The 24,811-nt window shown below is 38.9% G+C and overlaps 1 protein-coding gene across 1 annotated transcript in view; it reads right to left on the bottom strand.

The window, feature by feature from the left end:
- The window catches only part of C5H10orf67 (chromosome 5 C10orf67 homolog), a 401,727-nt gene that overhangs the window by 193,481 nt on the left and 183,435 nt on the right, over positions 1-24,811 (bottom strand). Inside the window, exon 10 of the mRNA XM_053713953.1 lies at positions 20,386-20,451. Coding sequence (XP_053569928.1) covers positions 20,386-20,451 — 66 coding nt within the window. The remainder of the gene's footprint in view (positions 1-20,385; positions 20,452-24,811) is intronic.

Genomic DNA, 24,811 nt, shown 5'->3' with positions numbered 1-24,811 from the left:
TCTAGGTAAAGATCACAGGAATGTGACGTATTCCTAATGCACCTTCAGCTTTAGTACAGTTGGTCTAGCACAGTTTCGGGGTTAGCGAGGTAGTGATAGTTAAAAAGGATTTTTTTTTACGCGGCCCATAGAAGTCTATGGGGAGAGGGAGTTACAACAGTTGCGATAGCCGAAGTCCTAAAGTTAGCACGCAAGAGTATTTCACTCACAGGCTTTTTACTTTCAACTTGTAATACCAGCACTAATCCGACAACACTAACTTTGAGCACAGTTAGTGCTCAAGAGCGATAAAAAAATAGCGCCCCATTTGTCATCTAGGCCATAGTAAACAGCATTCATACATTTATTAAATTATATCATTTTTCTAAATTCTAAAAAATATACTGCACACAGAAGGATTTAATAATTAGCTACTGGCATAAAAATAACACGTTTTAAAATACAAAAAAAACACACAACAATTTAAATGTTACAAAAATATTTATATTGTTGTGCTTGGAACCAGAAACTGTACTTATTAAACAACTGGATACAATAAACATGTCATTTCAGTTGGTATTGCTAATTTACTAGTAACATATTTATCTCATTATACTTCTATCGCTTGTTGGAGACGCAGCTTCACGTTTAGCTTATCGCAACATGTGCCTGGTTCTCACCAAGTGTCATGATTTCTGAAAATAAGTGTGATTAATATGATAGGGTAAACAACTCTCTTAATAAGTACAAGTTCTAAACAATTAAGGCGATTCACTCCTAGATATTGATATGAAGTATCAAGTATTCCCCCCTTATTAGCAATCTTTAGCATGGTGTTGCTGATAGCTACCAAACATAAAGATTATTCTATTTTATAAGCTTTTGGATTTATTTTTCTGATGCTTTACTTATTCTTTTATATTGTTTTATACAGTATGAGTAGTAAATATCATTTAAAAGGAATTGGACTGAGCATTTTGCTTTCATGTGCATGACAGATCAGCAGATACAAGTTAAAAATGTGTGTATTCAATTTTGGTTAGAAGCAATTAACTTTTATTAGTAACAATGCTACTAGTAAAAGCTATTTTATTTTTTAACAGAAATTTCAAAAAGTAAATATAAACTGAAAATGTCTATTTTAAGTTGAATTTTCAAACAATAATGCTTGAAATTAGACTGTTTAAGAGTTGGCAGTGCTCATCCTTAAACCTCATGGTCTTTAGTGATAACACTTATTCTTCACACTTTATATGGTTAAGAGATGCAGTGTTTACCAGTTTCACACAAACTGAGACCTTTATTCCAATCACTTTGCCATGTGAAAATGTTGTATTATAAGCAAGGTACTGTATCCCAGCCCCTAATAACTAAAAGGAACCTCCAACTGATCCCTCATATGCATACTAATTCCCTAATTTCTAAAGGATTACCTCAAACACATCCTCAGACCCCAGTCTGCTGTATAGTTAGTTACTAATTAACCAATCAGGAGATTGAGAGAAATCAATTTTGACAGTGAATCCTCTTACTACAATAATGATTGGTAAACCTGTTAGCCATCCAAAGATTTTAATCATCAGTCTCCTCTAAGGGGAATACAATGGTTTCTAGGGTCAGAGGGATCACCAGTGATCTACCCAGTTGCCTCCATTCTTTTGTCAGTACAATACAGAACATTTAAACACATCTAGGATGTATAAATTCATCACATTTATTGGCATTTTAGAAAGATGAGCGAAGATAGATGCTTTGAAATTCATTAATCTGATAATCTACCAAGGCAAATATTCCAGGACTGGTAGGTGAAACACCAAATAAGGGAAGGGGATAAAACACAGTGAACTTCAGAGTCTAATCTAACTCCAGTAGAAGTAAAAAAAAGCCAAGACCCTAGAAACCGAATCTGAGACCTTTTGTGAAACCTTCATGTGAAAATGCAAGCACACCTGCTTGGACTCATAGCTCTTTACACAACATACTTTTTTAATGTAAAATCATTAGAAATTAGAGACTGTAGTCCTGAAAGGCTTGTATAAACAGGTATTGTCTTTGTTTAAAAATGTCCACTGAGCTCGGGAGAGTGTCCCATAAAGATGGGGCAGCAAGGCTTAAAGCCTGAGCACTACATTTCTGGTGAATTCTTGACACATTTAACTTCAGGACACATGCTGAACGAAGAGTGTTAGAACATAGGGCACTAGTAATTCTGCAGTGTTTTGAACCTGCAAAAGGTGATGGAGTAGTTTTTCTAGGAGACCATAATAACGTGCATTGCAATAGTCCAAATGCAATATCATCAAAGCATGGGTGATCCTGGATATTAAAGGGACATTAAAACCAAAAAAAATCTTTCATGATTCAGATAGAGGACACCATTTTTAAAAAGTTTCCAATTTACTTCTATTATCATTTTTTTTCATTCTCATGTTATTCTTTGTTTGAGATACCTAGGTAGGTACGGTCCGTGCACATGCCTGAAGCACTACACAACAGGAAATAGTGCTGCCATCTAGTGCCCCTGCTAATGTATAACATTGTTGCACACTCTTGAGCTTACATTTCTGCTTTTCCACAAAGGATAACAAGAAAACTAAGACAAATTGATAATAGAAGTAAATTAGAAAGTTGTTTAAAATGTTATGTTCTATCTAAATCATGAAAGAAAAAACTTGGGTTTTACGTCCCTTTAAAGAATGGGGCTTAGAATGATGCCGATATATGATGTTGCAGGAAAAGTTCACTGTCAAACATAACACCAAGCTTTTTTTTTTCTAGTTCTGAGGTTGTCTGGTTTAGTTCCACCCAACATGCTCTCATCCATCCCAGTTGATCAGCAAGACATTTATTGACTTTCTTTTGGAACATATGCATTTGGCATAAAGGAGATGGTGGACGCATGTACACTGCAAATAACAAGGAAGATAATATGGAGCCCTGTGGGGCTACACATGCCAAGGGACAGGTGCAGAGGAGCATACCCCGAAGCAGAGTATAAAATGTATGAGGTTTGCTTTTTAAAGCTTATTTGTGTATATAAAAAACATAATTTATGCTTACCTGATAAATTTATTTCTCTTGTAGTGTATCCAGTCCACGGATCATCCATTACTTATGGAATATATTCTCCTTCTCAACAGGAAGTTGCAAGAGTCCACCCACAGCAAAGCTGCTATATAGCTCCTCCCCTAACTGCCATATTCAGTCATTCGACCGAAAACATGCAGAGAAAGGAAAAACCATAGGGTGCAGTGGTGACTGTAGTTCAAATGAAAAAATTACCTGCCTTAAAGTGACAGGGCGGGCCGTGGACTGGATACACTACAAGAGAAATAAATTTATCAGGTAAGCATAAATTATGTTTTCTCTTGTTAAGTGTATCCAGTCCACGGATCATCCATTACTTATGGAATACCAATACCAAAGCTAAAGTACACGGATGATGGGAGGGACAAGGCAGGTACTTAAACGGAAGTTACCACTGCCTGTAAAAAAAACCTTTCTCCCAAAAATAGCCTCCGAAGAAGCAAGGTATCAAATTTGTTAAATTTGAAAAAGTATGAAGCGCAGACCAAGACTCCGTCTTGTAAATCTGTTCAACAGAAGTCACATTTAAAAAAGGCCCAAGTGAAAACCACAGCTCTAGTAGAATGAGCTGCAATCCCTTCAGGAGGCTGCTGTCCAGCAGTCTCATAAGCTAAATGAATTAAGCTTTTTAACCAAAAAGACAGAGAGGCTGCTGAAGTCTTTTGACCTCTCCTCTGTCCAGAATAGACAACAAACAAGGTGAACGTTTGATGAAAACTGTAGTAACTTGTAAGTAAAACTTTAAAGCACAAACCACGTCCAATATTGTGTAATAGACGTTCCTTCTTTGAGGAAGGATTAGGATACAAGCATGGAACAACTATCTCTTGAGTGATGTTCTTGTTAGATACCACCTTAGGAAAAAACCCAGGTTGGTACGCAGGACTACCTTATCCGTACGAAGGACCAGATAAGGAGAATCACATTGTAACACAGATAACTTGGAGACTCTACGAGTCGAGGAAATAGCTACCCAAAAGGAACTTTCCAAGATAAAGATTGATATCTATGGAACAAAAAAGGTTCAAACGGAACTTCTTGAAGAGCCTTAAGAACCAGGTTTAAGCTCCATGGTGGAGCAACAGTTTTAAACACAGGCTTGGATCTAACCAAAGCCTGACCAAATGCCTGAACGTCTAGAATACCTGCCAGACGCTGGTGCAAAAAAATAGACAGAGTAAAAATCTGTCCCTTTTAAGGAATTAGCTGACAACCCTTTTCTCAAAAACATCTTGGAGAAAAGATAATATCCTGGGAATCCAGGCTTTACTCCATGAGTAACCCTTGGATTCATAACAATCAGATATTTACACCATATCTATGTTCAATTTTCCTAGAGACAGGCTTTCATGTCTGTATTAAGGTATCAATGACTGACTCGGAGAAGCCATGCTTTGATAACATCAAGCGTTCAGTCTCCAGGCAGTCCATCTCAGATTGATTCTATTTAGATGGTTGAAAGGACCCTGAGGTAGAGGGACCTGTCTCAGAAGCAGAGACCGTGATGGAAAGGATGACATGTCCACCAGATCTGCATACCAGGTCCTGCGTGGCTACGCAGGCGCTGTCAAAAACACCAAAGCCCTCTCCTGCTTGGTCTTGACCTCCGGAGGAAATCCCACTCCCCCGGAAGAAAAGTCTGACGACTTAGAAAATCCACCTCCCAGTTCTCAACACCTGGGATATGGATAGCTGATAGACAAGAGGGAGTCTCTGTCCAGTGAATTATTGTAAGACTTCTAACATCACTAGGGAACGTCTGTTCCCCCTTGATGGCTGATGTAAGCCACAGTCGTGTATATTGTCCGACTGAGTATCATGTACCTCAGAGTTGCTAACTGAGGCCAAGTCTGAAGAGCATGGAATATCACTCCCAGAAAATTTATTAGAAGGAGGGTCTCCTCCTAAGTCCACTATCCCTGAGCCTTCAGGGAGTTCCAGACTGCATCCCAACCTAAAAGGCTGGCATCCATTGTAACAATTGTCCCATCTGACCTGCGGAAGGTCATACCCTTGGACAGATGGACCCGACATAGTCACCAGAGAAGAGAATCTCTGGTCTCTTGGTCCAGGTTCAACAGGGGGACAAATCTGTGTAATCCCCGTTCCTCTGACTGAGCATGCATAGTTGCAGCAGTCTGAAATGTAGACGTGCAAACGGTACTATGTCCCTTGCCGCTACCTATTAAGCCAATTTCATTCATGTACTGAGCCACCGAAGGGCGCGGATGGGATGAAAAACACGGCAGAAATTTAGAAACTTTAACAACCTGGACTCCGTCAGGTAAACTTTCATTTCTACAGAATCTATCAGAGTCCCTAGGAGGGAAACCCTTGAGATTGGGGATAGAGAACTCTTTCCTTGTTCACTTTCCACCCATGTGATCTCAGAAATGCCAGTACTACGTCCGTATGAGACTTGGCAATTTGGATGTTTGACGCCTGTATCAGGATGTCGTCTAACTAAGGGGCCACTTCTATGCCCCGCGGCCTAAGGACCGCCAAAGCGACCCCAGAACCTCCATAAAGATTCTTGGGGCTGTAGATATCCCAAAGGAAAGAGCTACAAACTGGTAATGCCTGTCTAGAAAGGCAAACCTGAAAAACGAAGGTGATCTTTATGCATCACAATGTGAGGATAAGCATCCTTCAAATCCATTGTAGTCCTCTATTGACTCTCCTGGATCATAGTTAAGATGGTACGAATAGTTTCCATCTTAAATGACGGAATTTTGAGGAATTTGTTTAAGTTCTTTAAATCCAAAATATGTCTGAAGGTTCCCTCACCTTGGGAACCACAAACAGATTTGAGTATAAACTCTGTCCCTGTTCCTCTCTTGGAACTGGATGGATCTCGTACACAATGTAAGAATGCCTCCTTTTTTATCTGGTTTGCAGATAATTGTGAAAGGCGAAATCTCCCCTTTTTTGGGGGGGGAATCTTTGAAATCCAGAAGATATCTCTGGGATATAAATTCCAATGCCTAGGGATCCTGGGCATCGCTTGCCCACGCCCGGGCGAAGAATGAAAGTCTGCCCCCTATAGGATCCGTTACCGGATAGGGGTCCGTTCCTTCATGCTGCCTTAGAGGCAGCAGCAGGCTCCTTGGCCTGCTTATCTTTGTTCCAGGTCCAATTGTCTCCAGACCGCCTTGGACTGAGCAAAAATTCCCTCTTGTTTTGCCTTAGAGGAAGTGGATGCCACACCTGCCCTGAAGTTTTAAAAGGCACGAAAATTAGACCTTTTTTGGCCCTTGATTCCTATCCTGAGGAAGGGCATGACCTTTTCCTCCAGTGATATAAGCAATAATCTCCTTTAAACCAGGCCCGAATAGGGTCTGCCCCTTGAAGGGAAGTTAAGTAGCTTATTTATTAAAGTCACGACAGCTGACCATGATATAAGCCATAGCGCTCTGCGCGCCAGTATAGTAAAAAACAGAATTCTTAGCCGTTAGTCTAGTCAAATGAACAAAGGCATCAGAAAACAAAGGAATTGGCTAGCATAAGCTTGTCAAATATATTCATCCAATGGAGTCGCTAACTGTAAAGCCTCAAAAAGAGACTCAACCCAGAACGCTGCAGCAGCAGTGACAGCAATGTATGCTAGGGGCTGCAGGATAAAACCCTGTTGAATAAACATTTTTTATCCATTGGATCTAAAAAGCACAACTGTCCTCGCCAGAGGTAGTGGTACGCTTAGCTAGAGTAGAAACTCTTCTCTCCACCTTAGGAACTGTCTGCCAGAAGTCCCGTGTGGTGGTAACTATTAGAAAACATTCTTCTAAAAAATAGGAGGGGAAGAGAACGGCACACCTGGTCTATACCATTCCTTATTAAAAAAAATTTTAGTAAAGCTCTTTAGGTATTGGAAAAACATCAGTACACACCGGCACTGCATATTATTTATCCAGTCTACACAATTTCTCTGGCCCTGCGATTGTACACATTCATTCAGAGCAGCCAAAGCCTCCCTGAGCAACAAGTGGAGGTTCTCAAGCATAAATTTTAAATGTAAAAATATCAGAATCAGGTTAAATCATCTTCCCTGAGTCAAAAAAATCACCCACAGACTAAGCATATTGTGAGGTAGTATCATACATGGTTCTTAAAGCATCTGTATGCTCTGTATCTACCCCCAGAGCTATCTGCTTTCCTTTAATTTCAGGTAGTCTGACTAATACTGCTGCCAGAGTATTATTCACCACCTTTGCCATGTCTTGTAAATAAACGCTATGGACGCCCTTGATGTACTTGGCGCCATTTGAGCGTGAGTCCCTGAAGCGGGAGTAGAAGGGTCTGACACGTGGGGAGAGTTAATCGGCATATCTTTCCCCTCGACAGAATCCCCTGGTAAAATAAACGCTATGGGTGCCCTTGATGTACTTGGCGCCATTTGAGCGTGAGTCCCTAAAGCGGGAGTCAAAAGGTCTGACACATGGGGAGAGTTAGTCGGCATAACTACGCCCACGACAGAATCCTCTGGTGATAATGTTTTTAAAGACAAAAAATGATCTTTATTGTTTAACATGAAATCAGTACATCTGGTACACATTCTAAGATGGGGTTCCACCATGGCTTTAAAACATAATGAACACAGAGCTTCAGACATGTTCAGACATGTTAGAACAGACTAATAATGAGACTAATAAGCTTGGAAAACACTTTAAATCAAGTTAACAAGCAAATATATAAAACGTTACTGTGCCTTTAAGAGAAACAAATTTTGTCAAAATTTGAAAAACAGTGAAAAAAGGCAGTAAAACAAACAACATTTTTACAGTACATGTAATAAGGTAACAGAGCATTGCACCCACTTGCAAATGGATGATTAACCCCTTAATGCAAAAAACAGATAAAAAAAACGACAGACGTTTTTAAAAACAGACACAACAAAACTGCCACAGCAGAGCTGTGGATTACCTTCCCTATAAACGATTTTAGAAGTCTTTTTAGCCCTTTAGAAATGTCCTGTAGTATTCATGGGACTGCTGAGGGAATCTGGATAATTCATTTTGTAATTTTAACTGCGCAAAAAAGCGCTAAATTAGGCCCCTCCCACTCATATTACAACAGTGGGAAGCTTCAGTTAACTGTTTCTATGCAAAATTTAAGCCAGCCATGTGGAAAAAACTTAGGCCCCAATAAGTTTTATCACCAAACATATGTTAAAAAAACGATTAAACATGCCAGCAAACGTTTTAAAACACCTTTTTACAAGAGTATGTATCTCTATTAATAAGCCTGATACCAGTCACTTTTACTGCATTTAAGGCTATACCAACATTACAGTGTTATCACCAATGTACGTTAAAAAACGATTAAACATGCCAGCAAACGTTTTAAAACACATTTTTATAAGAGTATGTATCTCTATTAATAAGCCTGATACCAGTCGCTATCGCTGCATTTAAGGCTTTACTTACATTACTTCGGTATCAGCAGTATTTTCTTAGTCAATTCCATTCCTAGAAAAATATTTTACTGCACATACCTTATCTGCAGGAAAACCTGCACGCCATTCCCCCTCTGAAGTACCTCACTCCTCAGAATGAGTGAGAACAGCAAATGGATCTCAGTTACGTCTGCTAAGATCATAGAAAAACGCAGGCAGATTCTTCTTCCAAATACTGCCTGAGATAAACAGCACACTCCGGTGCCATTTAAAAATAACAAACTTTTGATTGAAGAATAAACTAAGTATAAATCACCACAGACTCTCACGACCTCCTATCTATGTTGAGGCTTGCAAGAGAATGACTGAATATGGCAGTTAGGGGAGGAGCTATATAGCAGCTTTGCTGTGGGTGGACTCTTGCAACTTCCTGTTGGGAAGGAGAATATATTCCATAAGTAATGGATGATCCGTGGACTGGATACACTTAACAAGAGAAAAGCTGCTTTTGCGTTTTGAAGCCACAACCTAATAAAATGGGTTGAGCTTATAGGTATAATCAGATCTCATTACTTTATCACATTGAGTACATATCACCTGTTTCTTTATCTTATATCTGTCCATAAACCAATCACCAATACTTGGAGAGAACAATGGAAAATTAACATTTTATTACCTTATCTCTTCTATAACCCACTGGGAGTGTAATTTCTTAACACAGCTTTGCGGCTAAAAACTTTCAGGATGGGTGGGGATACCACAGGCTAAATAAACTATTTCAAATGCCATTATAAGGGTAATGGAAATACTTGTAAAAAATGTAATACACTCCAGCAGGTAAAGTGGATCATTGGGAACAAATTAAAGGGCAGAACATTTTTGAGTAAACTGTCCCTTTAAGCTCACTGGGTTTTGCCAGCTAGAAATGATTTGGACCATTGTTGCCATCAAGAGATCTTTTAGCACCATACCAGAGTGATTTCAGCACTATGCCTTGTCCTAAAACCTGACAGGAATGAGTTGGCTTGTAACAACTATCTTAACAACTTTCTCTAGGAAAGACAAGTTTGTAATTCTCAATGCAGTCTGGATTAATAGAGTACATTCTAGGAAGAGGACAGAGTACTGCTTGAATAATGATGTTGGAAGGTCCCTGTCTGCAAAGAGCACTGAGTAATTTAAATGAAGACCAGTGCAATTAGATCCATTCACCTTATTAAAAGGCATGTTGGGTCAGGGTCCTGATTGCAGGTTGGGACATGCAGCCTTTTTAGTATTTGTATTATAATGTTTTTATCAATGAAATTGAAGCTTGTCCAGTATGTTGAGGAATTGTCTTGGATGTTTCTAAATCCGGTGAGGGTGTTAATAGGGATGGTTGACACTTTGCTAGCAAAGAAGAGAGAAGACTACTCGCATTTTAGCTGATTATAGGTTAAAGGACCAGTCAACACAGTAGATTTGCATAATCAACAAATGCAAGATAACAAGACAATGCAATAGCACTTAGTCTGAACTTCAAATGAGTAGTAGATTTTTTTTACTGACAGTTTTAAAAGTTATGTCTTTTTCCACTCCCCCTGTACCATGTGACAGCCATCAGCCAATCACAAATGCATACACGTACCATGTGACAGCCATCAGCCATTCACAAATGCATACACACTTATTCTTGCACATGCTCAGTAGGAGCTGGTGACTCAAAAAGTTTAAATATAAAAACTTTTTGGAATCAGCCAATCAGAATTTTCCTACCTTAATTCCGATTGGCTGATAGAATCCTATCAGCCAATCGGAATTCGAGGGACGCCATCTTGGATGACGTCCCTTAAAGGAACCGTCATTCTTCAGTTGGACGTCGTCGGAAGAAGATTGATCCGCGCTGGAGGTTTTCACGATGGAGCCGGTCCTCATCGGATGAAGATAGAAGATGCCGATTGTATCAAGATGGTTGCCGGTCTGGATCGCCTCTTCTTCCCGGATAGGATGAAGATTTTGGAGCCTCTTCTGGACCTCTTCAGACGCCGGATGATGGATGTCTAGCCCCCGCTGGGTTGGATGAAGATTTTGGAGCCAGGACCGATCGGTGATACCCGGTGAGGTGAAGATAAGGTAGGAAGATCTTCAGGGGCTTAGTGTTAGGTTTATTTAAGGGGGGTTTGGGTTAGATTAGGGGTATGTGGGTGGTGGGTTGTAATGTTGGGGGGGGTATTGTATGTGTTTTTTTACAGGCAAAAGAGCTGAATTTCTTGGGGCATGCCCCGCAAAGGGCCCTGTTCAGGGCTGGTAAGGTAAAAGAGCTTTGAACTTTTGTAATTTAGAATAGGGTAGGGCATTTTTTTATTTTGGGGGTCTTTTATTAGGGGGCTTAGAGTAGGTGTAATTAGTTTAAAATTGTTGTAATCTTTTTCTAATGTTTGTAAATATTTTTTTATTTTTTGTAACTTAGTTCTTTTTTATTTTTTGTACTTTAGTTAGTTTATTTAATTGTATTTATTTGTAGGAATTGTATTTAATTAATTTATTGATAGTGTAGTGTTAGGTTTAATTGTAGATAATTGTAGGTATTGTATTTAATTAATTTATTGATAGTGTAGTGTTAGGTTTAATTGTAACTTAGGTTAGGATTTATTTTACAGGTAATTTTGTAATTATTTTAACTATTTTAGCTATTAAATAGTTCTTAACTATTTAATAGCTATTGTACCTGGTTAAAATAAATACAAAGTTGCCTGTAAAATAAATATTAATCCTAAAATAGCTATAATATAATTATAATTTATGTTGTAGCTATATTAGGGTTTATTTTACAGGTAAGTATTTAGATTTAAATAGGAATAATTTATTTAATAAGAGTTAATTTATTTTGTTAGAATAAAATTATATTTAACTTAGGGGGGTGTTAGGGTTAGGGTTAAAATTAGCTTTAGGGGTTAAAAAATTTATTAGAGTAGCGGTGAGCTCCGATCGGCAGATTAGGGGTTAATAATATTTATTATAGGGTTATTGAGGCGGGAGTGAGGCGGATTAGGGGTTAATAACTTTATTATAGTAGCGGTGCGGTCCGCTCGGCAGATTAGGGGTTAATAAGTGTAGGCAGGTGGAGGCGACGTTGAGGGGGGCAGATTAGGGGTTAATAAATATAATATAGGGGTCGGCGGTGTTAGGGGCAGCAGATTAGGGGTACATAGCTATAATGTAGCTGGCGGCGGCGGCGTGCGGACGGCAGATTAGGGGTTAATAATAATATGTAGGGGTCAGCGATAGCGGGGGCGGCAGATTAGGGGTTAATAAATATAATATAGGGGTCGGGGTGTTAGGGGCAGCAGATTAGGGGTACATAGGGATAACGTAGTTGGCGGCAGTGTACGGAGCGGAAGATTAGGGGTTAAAATTTTTTATAGAGTAGCGGCGATGTGGGGGGGCCTCGGTTTAGGGGTACATAGGTAGTTTATGGGTGTTAGTGTACTTTAGAGCACAGTAGTTAAGAGCTTTATAAACCGGCGTTAGCCCAGAAAGCTCTTAACTACTGACTTTTTTCTGCGGCTGGAGTTTTGTCATTAGATTTCTAACGCTCACTTCAGACACGACTCTAAATACCGGAGTTAGAAAGATCCCATTGAAAAGATAGGATACGCAATTGACGTAAGGGGATCTGCGGTATGGAAAAGTCGCGGCTGAAAAGTGAGCGTTAGACCCTTTCCTGACTGACTCCAAATACCGGCGGTAGCCTAAAACCAGCGTTAGGAGCCTCTAACGCTGGTTTTCACGGCTACCGCCCAACTCTAAATCTAGCCCTAAGAAAACATGTTACTACTTTATTCTCTAGGAGATCCTGAAAGTACAAGTACAAGGGCCAGATGAATATATCTGAGTTTCAATACATTTATCATTAACATCCAGTCATTTGCTGACTAAAGGCTTTAAATCACTTACACCTAGATTACAAGTTTTGCGTTCATGTTTTAACGCTGAAAAAAAATCGCTATTTCAGAGTTAAAACAGCACCGCAGCCATTACAAGCCATGTCGGAATAGCTGTACCGCAATCCTTTTAGCCTGTAACGCAACGTAAAAATTACTTTTTTTTCATGGGACTTCCATAGCGCTGCCACTACGAGTTTTGCGGTCAGGCTAAAAAGCTTGCGTTCCAGCCTATACAGGCAATCTAAAAGCAGTAGTTATGAGTTTTACGATTATGATACGATGTAACATAAAACTCATAACTAAACTGTCACAAAGTACACTAAACACCCATAAACTACCCTTTAACCCCTAAACCGAGGCCCTCCCGCATCGCAAATACTATATTAAAGTTATTAACCCCTAATCTGCCGCTCCCGACATCACCGCCACTAATAAAATTGATTAACCCCTATTCCGCTGCTCCCTGACATCGTTGCCACTATAATAAAGTTCTTAACCGCTAAACCGCCGCCCTCCCGCATCGCAAACACTAGTTAAATATTATTAACCCCTAATCTGCCATCCACCCACATCGTCCCCACTGTACTAAAGTTATTAAGCCCTACACTGCCGCCACTATAATAAACCTATTAACCCCTAAACCGCAAGCCCCCCAAAACAAAATATACTAAAGTAAACTATTAACCCTTAAACCGAAAGCCCCCCACATTGCAATAAACTAAATTAAACTAGTAAGCCCTAAACCTAACGCCCCCCCTACCTTTTTATTAAAATTACAATTTCCCTAGCTTAAAGGGACATGAAACCCAAATTGTTTCTTGTATGATTTAGAAAGAGCATGACATTTTAAACAACTTTCCAATTTACTGCTACTATCTAATTTGCTTAATTCTCTTGATATCCTTTGTTGAAAAGCATATCTAAAAAGGCTCAGTAGCTGCTGATTGGTCGCTGCACATAGATGCCTCGTGTGATTGGCTCACCCATATACATTTATATTTCTTCAACAAAGTATATATGAAGAATGAAGCAATTTAAATAATAGAAGTAAATTGGAATGTTGTGTAAAATTGTATTCTCTATCTGAATTTATCTAAACGAAATTATCCAAAATAAAAAAGAATTACACCTAATCTAATAGCCCTATCAAAATAAAAAAAGCCCTGCCAAAAAAAAAAAAAAACCCCTAGCATACAATAAACTACCAATAGCCCTTAAAAGGGCCTTTTGTAGGGCATTGCCCTAAGTTAAACAGCTCTTTTACCTGTAAAAAAAAAAATACAAAGACCCCCCCCAACAGTAAAACCCACCACCCAACCAACCCCCCAAAATAAAAAACCTAACTCTAACAAAAACCTAAGCTACCCATTGCCCTGAAAAGGGCATTTAGCTTGTTTAGGAATAGCCCCAACCCTAATCCAAAAAAAATCCCACCAAAAAAACCCTTAAAAAAAAACCTAACACTAACCCCCAACGATCCACTTACAGTTTTTGAAGTCCCGCTTGAACGATCTTCATCCAGGCGGCGAGAAGTCTTGATCCAGGCGGCCTCTTCTATCTTCATCCAGGCGGCATCTTTTATCTTGATGCTGGCGGCGCGGAAGAGGGGCAATCCTGAATATATCCGGCGCGGAGCATCCTCTTCATACGGTCGTCGCCATACACTGAATCTTCAATGCAAGGGAGCAGTTTCAAAATGGCGTCCCTTGCATTCCTATTGGTGGAAAAATTTGAATCAGCCAATAGAAATTAGAGCTGCTAAAATCCTATTGGCTGTTCAAATCAGTCAATAGGATTTAAGCAGCTCTCATTCTCTGGTAATAAGCGCTGCCTTCTCCTTATTTTTAAGACTTAGATTCCTCAGCCAGTAATGTTCAATTAACATTACTACCTTACGCATATTTCTAGTGGGATTTCTCCCATACATAAATCCTGTCTGGTCCTCGTGTATAAGTGAACCAAGTATCCTTTTTAATCTATTAGCCAATATAGACATTAACATTTTATAATCACTATTTAACAAGGATATAGGACCATATGAAGATACTAGTTCTGGATCTTTTTCCTTTTTCAATCTCAGACTAACAATAGAAGCCGAAAAAATAAGTGGAAGTCATCTCATTATGTATATATTTGTTGAACAGAGCTACAAAAGATGGAGAGCTCTGTTCTTTAAGTATTTTATAACATTCAGCAGGCAGCTGATCTGGCCCAGGGGCTTTGTTTGTTTTCACAGTATCAATAACTTTATATATTTCTTCTAATGTTATAGGTGCGTTCAATTCTAATAGTTCCTTACTATCTACCTTTGATACCTTCACAGAATTATCGTTTCTTATTGAGGTCTATCTCCCCCTATGAATATAATTTCTGAAAATATTGAAAGAAGATTTCCTTAATATCCTTATTTCTATATCTTATCGCCTTATTTTTGACCGCTGCTATTGGATTTAAGCTCTTCCGGGTGGAGAGTAAGAGAGACAACCACTTCAGAGTCCGCCCATTAAAATTAAAAAATGCTGCCGACTTTTTAAGATCTTTTTGTATTCATTTATTATTTATAAATAAGTCTCTCTCTGCCTTGGCCTCCTGCTATTTATCCCAAGTTCTTTTTCTTAGATTATCAATATACTGTCTATAGCTATTTCTTAAAGTGTTGGATAGTTGTTGTTCTCTACATTCTAAGATCCTCTTCCTTTTAACTAACCATGCTTTAAAGGGACATGACACCCACATTTTTTCTTTTATGATTTAGAAAGAGAATGCAATTTTAAACATCTTTCTAATTTACTTATATTATCTGATTTGTTTGATTCTCTTGATATTCTTTGCTGAAAAGCATATCTAGATATGCTCAGTAGCTGCTGATTGGTTGCTGCACATAGAAGCCTCGTGTGATTGGCTCACCATGTGCATTGCTTTTTCTTCAACTAAGGATATCTAAAAAAATTAAGCAAAATAAATAATGGAAGTAAATTGTAATGTTGTTTAAATTTCTATTCTCTATCTGAATCATGAAAGAAAGATTTGGGGTTTAGTGGCCCTTTAATCTCCCCTCTCAGAAAAGCCTTAGCTGATTCCCAGAAGATTTCTGGCTTACTGATGTAAGATTCATTGTAAAACAAAAACTCCCCCACATTTAAATGGGTATTAAAATAGGAATACTTTTTATTATTTTTGATAATTTGTTTGTTATTTTGTGTAATGTATTTTCTTCGTTTTGGGGTGGGTTTTTATTTTTAGATTATGGCTTGAGCAGCAAAAGAGCTAAATGCCCTTTTAAAGACAATGTCCATACAAATGCCCTTTTCAGGGCAATGGGTAGATTAGGTTTAACTTTAATTTTATTTTGTGGGTTTAGGAGGTGGGGGTTTGTATACTGTTAGGGGGTGTTTGTTTGTTTTTGTAGCAAAAGAGCTGTTAACTTTTAAGGGCCCTTGGTAAATTATTATAGATTAAGGGGTTTTTTTTTACTTTGGGGTGTTTTTTTTTAAAGGGTATTAGAATAGGAATAATTTTTATTCTTTTGTATAATTTCGTTTGTTATTTTTTGTAATGCTAGGTTTTTTTATTTTTTGTAATTTTAGTGTTTTTTATTTTCTGTAATGTTAGGTTTTAGTGTAAGGCAGCTTAGGTTTTATTTGACAGGTAAGTTTGTATTTATTTTAACTAGGTAGTTAGTAAATAGTTAATAACTATTTACTAAGCAGTCTACCTAGTTAAAATAAATACAAACTTACCTGTGAAATAAAAATAAAACATAAGCTAGCTACAATATAACTATTAGTTATATTGTAGCTAGCTTAGGTTTTATTTCACAGGGAAGTATTATTTAGTTAAAGGAACAGTCAAAACAGTAGATTTGCATAATCCACAAATGCAACATAACAAGACAATGCAATAGTTATGTCTATTACCACTCCCCCTGTACCATTTGACAGCCATCAACCAATCACAAATGCATACACATACCATGTGACAGCCATCAGTCAATCACAAATGCATACACGCTTATTCTGTGAATTCTTGCACATGCTCAGTAGGAGCTGGTGACTCAAAAAAATGTAAATATAAAAAGACTGTACACATTTTGTTAATGGAAGTAAATTGGAAAGTTGTTTAAAGTTGCATGCTTTATCTGAATAATGAAAGTTTAATTTTGACTTGAGTGTCCCTTTAATAATTGTAAGTTTAATTTAGCTATATTTTAATTATGTTAAAGTTAGGGGGTGTTAGGGTTGCGATGTGGGGGGCTGGCGGTTTAGGTGTTAATATATTTATTTAGTGGTAGTGGTGTGGGAGGCCAGAGGTTTAGGGGTTAATAGCTTTATTTAGATGTGGCAATGTCGGGGAGCGGCGGAATAGGGGTTAATACATTTATTATAGTGTGGGCGATGTTGGGGTGCAGGGGAATAGGGGTTAATAACTTTAGTATAGTGTCGGCGATATCGGGAGCAGCAGATTGGGGTTAATAGATTTATTTAGGTGGCAGCGATATCGGGGCGGCAGATTAGGGGTTAATAATAATAATAATTAGGGGTGTTTAGACGTGGGGTTTATACGTTAGTTTTTTTCCCCATAGAGAACAATGGGGCTGCGTTACAGAGCCGCTCTCCCCATCAAAACAGCGCTTGAATTTTGTGCGGTATGGAGCTTAAAAGCACCATATCGCACACACAAGCCGGCTGTTTGAAAATTAGTAATGGCTGCACTATAGGGGGTTAAATAACGCAACTTTTGTTGCGTTCGTTAATTTTCCTATAGCGCGCATAACTCGCAATCTAGCTGTTAGGGTGCTGGAATTGACGGTACCTATAAGAGTCTGCCCTGCTGTATGTATAACCAACTCATCCATCAGGACGATTTCAGCTTTATGTTGTGTGGAGATGGGATACCTATTAATTAATTTAAACAGTTTAATTCTCTGATACCAGCATTTAGTAAGTGATTTTGAATTATCATGCCCTTCAGCTGACCAACAGTAACAGTAGGATAGTTAAAGTTAAAGGGACATGAAACCCAATTTTTTTCTTTCATGATTCAGATAGATCATACAATTTTAAACAACTTTACTTTTGTTATCTAATTTGTTTCATTCTCTTGGTATTCTTTGTTGAAGATGCAGTAATGCACTACTGGGAGCTCACTGAAAGCCAATGACAATAGGCATATATGTGCAGCCACCAATCAGCAGCTTCTGAGTCTACCTAGGTGGCATGTATACTTTTCAACAAAGAATACAAAACAAATAAGACAATAGACGTAAATTTGAAAGTTATTTAAACTTGCATGCTCTAACTAAATATAGAAGTGGGTAGACAAGAATGTTTGTTTGCAGTGTTGTTGATGGGGTATGGAAGAAATTTCACAATAGTTTTTTATTTCTAAAGAATAAATAAGTGATCATTGTATACTATGATGTAACAAAATGGGCACAGCAGTTGCAAGAATTGCAGCAGTTGTTTTTCTGTGCATAGAGCATGCACCAAGCACTCCCTAAAAGGGACAGACTACTTGAAATGTTGTATTGTTTAACCCCTTAACGACAAAGCCATTTTTCAATTTCTTTCCCTTAAGGACCAGGGCTATTTTTACATTTCTGTGGTGTTTGTGTTTAGCTGTAAAAAACACACTTTTTCTAACTTTGACCCCCAAAATATGTTACACATCTACAACCACCAAAAAACACCCATGCTAAATAGTTTCTAAATTTTGTCCTGAGTTTAGAAATACCCAATGTTTACATGTTCTTTGCTTTTTTTGCAAGTTATAGGGAAATAAATACAAGTAGGACTTTGCGATTTCCAAACCACTTTTTTTCAAAATTAGCGATAGTTACATTGGGACACTGATATCTTTCAGGAATCCCTGAATATCCATTGACATGTATATATATTTTTTTTAGAAGACCTCCCAAAGTATTGATATAGGCCCATTTTGGTATATTTCATGCCACCATTTCACCGCCAAATGTGATCAAATAAAAAATTTGTTAACTTTTTCACAAATTTTTTCACAAACTTTAGGTTTCTCACTAAAATTATTTACAAACAACTTGTGCAATTATTGCACAAATGGTTGTAGATGCTTCCCTTTGTTCACAAATAACAGACATATATGGCTTTGGTGTTGCTTTTTGGTAATTAGAACACCACACATGTATTATGCCCAGCAGTAAAGGGGTTAATTAGGGAGCATGTAGGGAGCCTCTAGGGTTAATTTTAGCTTTAGGGTAGTGTAGAAGACAACCCAAAGTATTGATCTAGGCCCATTTTGATATATTTCATGCCACAATGCGATCAAATAAAAAATATTGTTAACTTTTTCACTAACTTTGGGTTTCTCACTGAAATTATTTACAAACAGCTTGTGCAATTATGGCACACATGGTTGTAAATGCTTCTCTGGGATCCCCTTTGTTCAGAAATAGCAGACATATATGGCTTTGGCATTACTTTTTGGTAATTAGAAGGCCGCTAAATGCCGCTGCGCACCACACTTGTATTATGCCCAGCAGTGATGGGGTTAATTAGGTAGCATGTAGGGAGCTTGAAAGGTTAATTTTAGCTTTAGTGTAGAGATCAGCCTCCCACCTGACACATCCACCCCTGATCCCTCCCAAACAGCTCTCTTCCCTCCCCCACCCCACAATTGTCCCCGCCAGAAAATCTGCCAGTACTAAAATAAAATGTTGTTGTTTTTTTTTTTAATTATTATTATTATTATTATTATTTTTTTTTTTAAATCATATTCTGCTGTGTAGGATCCCCCCTTAGCCCCCAACCTCCCTGATCCCCACCAAAGAGCTCTCTAACCCTCCCCCCACTAACTATTCCCCACCATTTTGGGTACTGGCAGCTGTCTGCCAGTACCCACTTTGCAATAAAATGTAATATTTTTTATTAAAAAAAAACTCACTTTTTCTGTAGTGTAGCTGCCCCCCTCCATACCCTCCATCACTGCAATACCTTGAAAGCGGCTTCCAGCAGCTTGAAACCCTTGACGACGTACAGGGTACGTCGCTGGTCTTTAAATACCAGTTTGTGTGTGACGTCCCTGTACAACATGCATCATTGAGGGGTTAAAAAGATAGATAATCCCATTACCCATTCACCAGTTTTGCATAACCAACACCTTTATATTAAAGGGACACTGAACCCAATTTTTTTTCTTTCGTGATTCAGATAGAGCATGCAATTTTAAGCAACATTCTAATTTACTCCTATAATCAATTTTTCTTCGTTCTCATGTTATCTTTATTTGAAAAAGAAGGCATCTAAGCTAAGGAGCCAGACAATATTTAGTTTGGAACACTGGACAGCACTTGTTTATTGGTGGGTGAATTTTTCCACCAATCAGCAAGAACAACCCAGGTTGTTCACCAAAAATGGGCTGGCATCTAAACTTACATTCTTGTTTTTCAAATAAAGATACCAAGAGAATGAAGAAAAAATGACAATAGGAGCAAATTAGAAAGTTGTTTAAAATTGCATGCTCTATCTGAATCATGAAAGAAAAAATTTGGGTTCAGTGTCCCTTTAATATACTTTTTACTGTGATTATCTTGTATCTAAGACACTGCAGACTGCCCCCCCTTATCTCAATGCTATTTACAAACTTGCATTTTAGCGAATCAGTGTTGACTCCTGCATAACTCCACGGAAGTGAGCACAATGTTATCTAAATGGCACACATGAACTAACACTGTCTGTGAAAAACTGTAACATTCACTGAGATAAGAGGCGGCCTTCAAGGGCGTAGAAATAAGCATCTGAGCCTACCTAGGGAACGAATACCAAGAGAACCTAGCAAATGTGATGGTAAAAGTAAACTGGAAAGTTGTTTAAAATTGCATGCCCTATCTGAATTATGAAAGTTTAATTTTGACTTGACTGTCCCTTTAACTACTTATACATAGTAAATGATTCACAGGATTGGAATGCATGTATTTGTGTTATTTAAAGAACACTTTCATGTTTAAAAAATAAAGATGTACTGTACCTCTCTTTCTTTTGTCTGGATTTTAATAGTAAATGCTTTCTCCCATTCTTCCTTTTGCTTCTGTAGCTGTAAAACATTGATTAAGAAACATAATACAGTTAAAATATATTTATAAATAACATGGGTAGATTTATTTTCGTAGAAGTTTAATATTTGTAATTTTTTAAAATTAATTCTTAGATATTTTTGTAAGATATTTTAAAAAGAACTAGACATGAGGTTTTGAAACAATGCGTATTGTTGCAAACTGCGTATATTAAAGATAACATGACTATAAATACAATTACTGAAAGTGTGTGCTATCATAGACAGTGTTTAATGAATTATATGAAACTGCTTTTATCTACCTGCTGATGCAACAGACTTTCTTGTAGCAAAGTGATGTTGTGTATTATATTACACGGACTTTCCCCTGTAGGTAATAGAGTAAGTTTATTTTATAACCATAAGTGTAAGACTATTGCTGCACCTCCAAGATCTTAAAGGGACAGTCTACTCCATAATTGTTGTTTAAAAAGATAAATAATCCCTTTATTACCCATTCCCCAGTTTTGAATAACCAACACTGTTATATTAATATACTTTTTACCTCTGTGAGTACCTTGTATCTAAGCCTCTGCAGACTGCCTCCTTATTTTAGTTCTTTTGACAGACTTGCATTTTAGCCAATCAGTGCCCTCTCACAAATAACTCCACGATGTGAGCACAATGTTATCTATATGGCACACATGAACTAACACCCTCTAGCTGTGAAAATCGTAATTTATGCTTACCAGATAAATTCCTTTCCTTCGTGGCAAGGAGAGTCCACAACTTCATTCCTTACTGTTGGGAAATACAACACCTGGCCACCAGGAAGAGGCAAAGACACCCCAGCCAAAGGCTTAAATATTACTCCAACTTCCCCTATCCCCTAGTCATTCTGCCGAGGAAACAAGGAAAAGTAGGAGAAACATCAGGGTATAAAAGGTGCCAGAAGAAATAATATAAAAAGAGAGCCGCCCATCAGAAAAATAAATTACGGGCAGGGTCGTGGAATTGATCTGGTAAGCATAAATTATGTTTTCCTTCCATAAGGCAGGAAGAGTCCACAACTTCATTCCATACTGTTGGGAAAACTATACCCAAGCTCCAGAGGACACTGAATGAATAACAGGAGGGAACAGAAAAAAAAGAGGCAGACCCTATTCTGAGGCAGCCTGCAAAACTTTTCTCCCGAAAACTGCTTCAGCCGAAGCAAACGCATCCAACTTGTAAAATTTAGAAAAAATGTGTAAGGAGGACCAGGTAGCCGCCTTACAAATCTGATCCATTGAGGCTTCATTCTTAAAAGCCCAAGAGGAAGCCACTGCTCTAGTGGAATGAGCCGTTATCCTCTCAGGAGGCTGTCGTCCCGCTGTCTCATGAGCTAAGCAGATGACACTCCTCAACCAGAAAGTTAGAGAAGTCAGAGTAGCCTTCCGCCCCTTACGCTTCCCTGCATAGATGACAAACAAAGAGGAAGATTGTCTAAATTCCTTAGTAGCCTGAAGATAGAACTTCAAGGCACGAACCACATCTAGATTGTGAAGCAAACGTTCCTTCGCTGAAGAAGGATTAGGACACAAGGAAGGAACAACAATTTCTTGATTAATGTTATGATTCAACACCACCTTAGGGAGGAACCCTAGTTTAGTGTGTAAAAACTGCCTTATCAGCATGAAAAACCATAGAAGGGGATTACATTGCAAAGCAGAAATTTTAGAAACTCTGCACGCAGAGGCAATAGCCAGCAAAAAAGAACCTTCCAAGACAACAATTTAATGTCAACACTATGCATAGGCTCAAACGGAGCCTGCTGCAAAACACTAAGAACAAGATTGAGGCTCCAAGGCGGAGCCCCAGATCTGAACACGGGTCTGATCCTAGCCAAAGCCTTAAAGGGACACTGTAACCAAAATTTTTCTTTTGTGATTCAGATTGAGCATGAAATTTTAAGCAACTTTCTAATTTACTCCTATTTTCAATTTTTCTTTGTTCTCTTGTTATCATTATTTGAAAAAAAAGGCATCTAAGCTTTTTTTTTGTTTCAGTACTCTGGACAGCATTTTTTTATTGGTGGATGAATTTATCCACCAATCAGCAAGGACAACCCAGGTTGTTCACCAAAAATGGGCCGGCATCTGCACTTACATTCTTGCATTTCAAATAAAGATACCAAGAGAATGAAGAAAATTTGATAATAGGAGTAAATTAGAAAGTTGCTTAAAATTTCATGCTCAATCTGAATCACGAAAGAAAAATTTTGGTTACAGTGTCCCTTTAACAAAGGACTGCACATCCGGAAGCTCAGCCAATCTTTTGTGCAGTAACACTGACAGGGCCGATATCTGTCCCTTCAGGGAACTAGCAGATAGACCCTTCTCCAGTCCATCCTGGAGAAAAGATAACATTTTGGCAACCTTAACCTTATCCCAGGAAAAGCCACGCTCTTCACACCAGTACAAGTAAGTCCTCCACACTTTATGGTATATACGACGAGTAACTGGCTTACGAGCTTGAACCAGAGTGTCGATAACACTCTCAGAAAACCCTCTATTGGCTAAGAGTAAGGGTTCAATCTCCACCCAGTCAGCCTCAGAGAATCTAGATTTTGATGAACGAAGGCACCCTGTATCAGCAGATCTCTGCAACAAGGTAACCTCCACTGAGGAGATGAGGACATCCCCACCAGATCCACAAACCACATCCTTTGCGGCCACGATGGAGCAATCGGAATCACAGATGCTTGCTACTGCTTGATGCGAGCCACCACACGAGGGAAAAGCGGTAATGGATAAAAAGATATATGAGTATGAACCTCCATGGTACTGATAGGGCATCTATCAGTTCCGCCTGAGGATCCCTCAACCTCGACCCATACCTGGGTAGCTTGGTATTGAGATGGGATGCCATGAGATCTATCTCCGGCATCCCCCACTCGCTGCATATCTCTGCAAACACCTCGGGGTGAAGAGACCATTCCCCTGGGTGAAAGGATTGCCTGCTGAGGAAGTCCGTTCCCAGTTATCCACACCCGGAATGAGGATCGCTGACAGCGTACATTTGTGAGTCTCCACCCACTCTAGTATCTGAGGTACTTCTCTCATCACCAAGGAACTTCTTTTTCCATCTTGATGGTTGATATAGGCAACCGAGGTTATATTGTCTGTTTGGAATCTGATAAACTGGGACAAACCCAGAAGGGGCCAAGCCTTCAAGGCATTGAAGATTGCCCGGAGTTCCAAATCATTGATCGGAAGGGAGGACTCCTCTTGAGTCCACAGACCTTGTGCTTTCTTGGCACCCCAAACTTCTCCCCAGTCAGAAAGGCTTGCGTCCGTAGTCACAATCTCCCAGGATGGTCTCAAAAAGCACATGCCTTGGGACAGATGATCTGGACAGAGCCACCAGGAGAGCGACTCACTCGACAGGTTGTCCAGCATAAGCTGTTAAGACAGATCTGAATGGTTGCTGTTCCATTGTCTCAGCATGCATAGATGTAAGGGTCTGAGATGGAATCTGGCAAAAGGAATTATGTCCATGCAGGACACCATGAGTCTGATTACCTCCATACACTGAGCCACTGAGGGTCTAGAGGAGGCCTGGAGGGCAAGACATGCAGAAGTTAGCCTACAACATCTCTGATCTGTGAGGAATATTTTCATGGATATGGTTTCCCTCCAGTAACCATAGAGATAACAGAGTCCAGCCCTGGACCAAATAAAATCTTCCCCTTGAAGGGAAGAAAAAATAGTCTGGATTTAAAAGTCATATCCGCAGACCAAGACTTCAACCAGAGAGCCCGGCAGGCTAGAACAGCAAAGCCAGCAGCCTTTGCATTTATGCGAATAATCTGCATATTCGTGTCATAGATGAAGGAGTTAGCAATTCTCAGTGCTTTAATTCTCTCCTGAATATTCTAGAGGGGAGTCTCCACCTCAATGAGCTCCAACAGAGTGTTGCACCAGTAGGTAGCTGCTCCAGCAACCACGGCTACAGCTGCCGCCGGTTGAAATAAAAACCCTGTATGTTGAAACATCTTCCTCAGAAAAGTTTCCATTTTCTATCCATAGGCTCTCTAAAAGAAGAACTATCCTCCAGAGGGATAGTAGTATGCTTATCGAGTGTGGAGAAGTAGACGAGGGGGAAAAAGAAGTTCCTACTCTTTCCCATTCATTACTAATAATGTTCGCCATCTTAACTGGCACAGGAAGAGTCCGAGGGACCTTCCTATCTTCATAAAACCTGTCTAATTTAGGGATCTTAGGCTCCTCAGGGAGTGTAGCCTCTGGAACCTCTAGTGTAGACAGAACCTCATTAAATAAAAAAATGCAGATGTTCAATTTTAAATATAAAAGAGCAGGTTTAGTAACTGAAGTCTCCGAAGCTACAGAGGTTAACTCAT

Source organism: Bombina bombina, chromosome 5 (genome assembly GCF_027579735.1).
Source record: "Bombina bombina isolate aBomBom1 chromosome 5, aBomBom1.pri, whole genome shotgun sequence".
NCBI classification, from domain to species: Eukaryota; Metazoa; Chordata; class Amphibia; order Anura; family Bombinatoridae; genus Bombina; species Bombina bombina.
The sequence above is the reverse complement of the archived record's forward strand: the minus strand, read 5'-3'. Positions and strand labels throughout refer to the sequence as shown.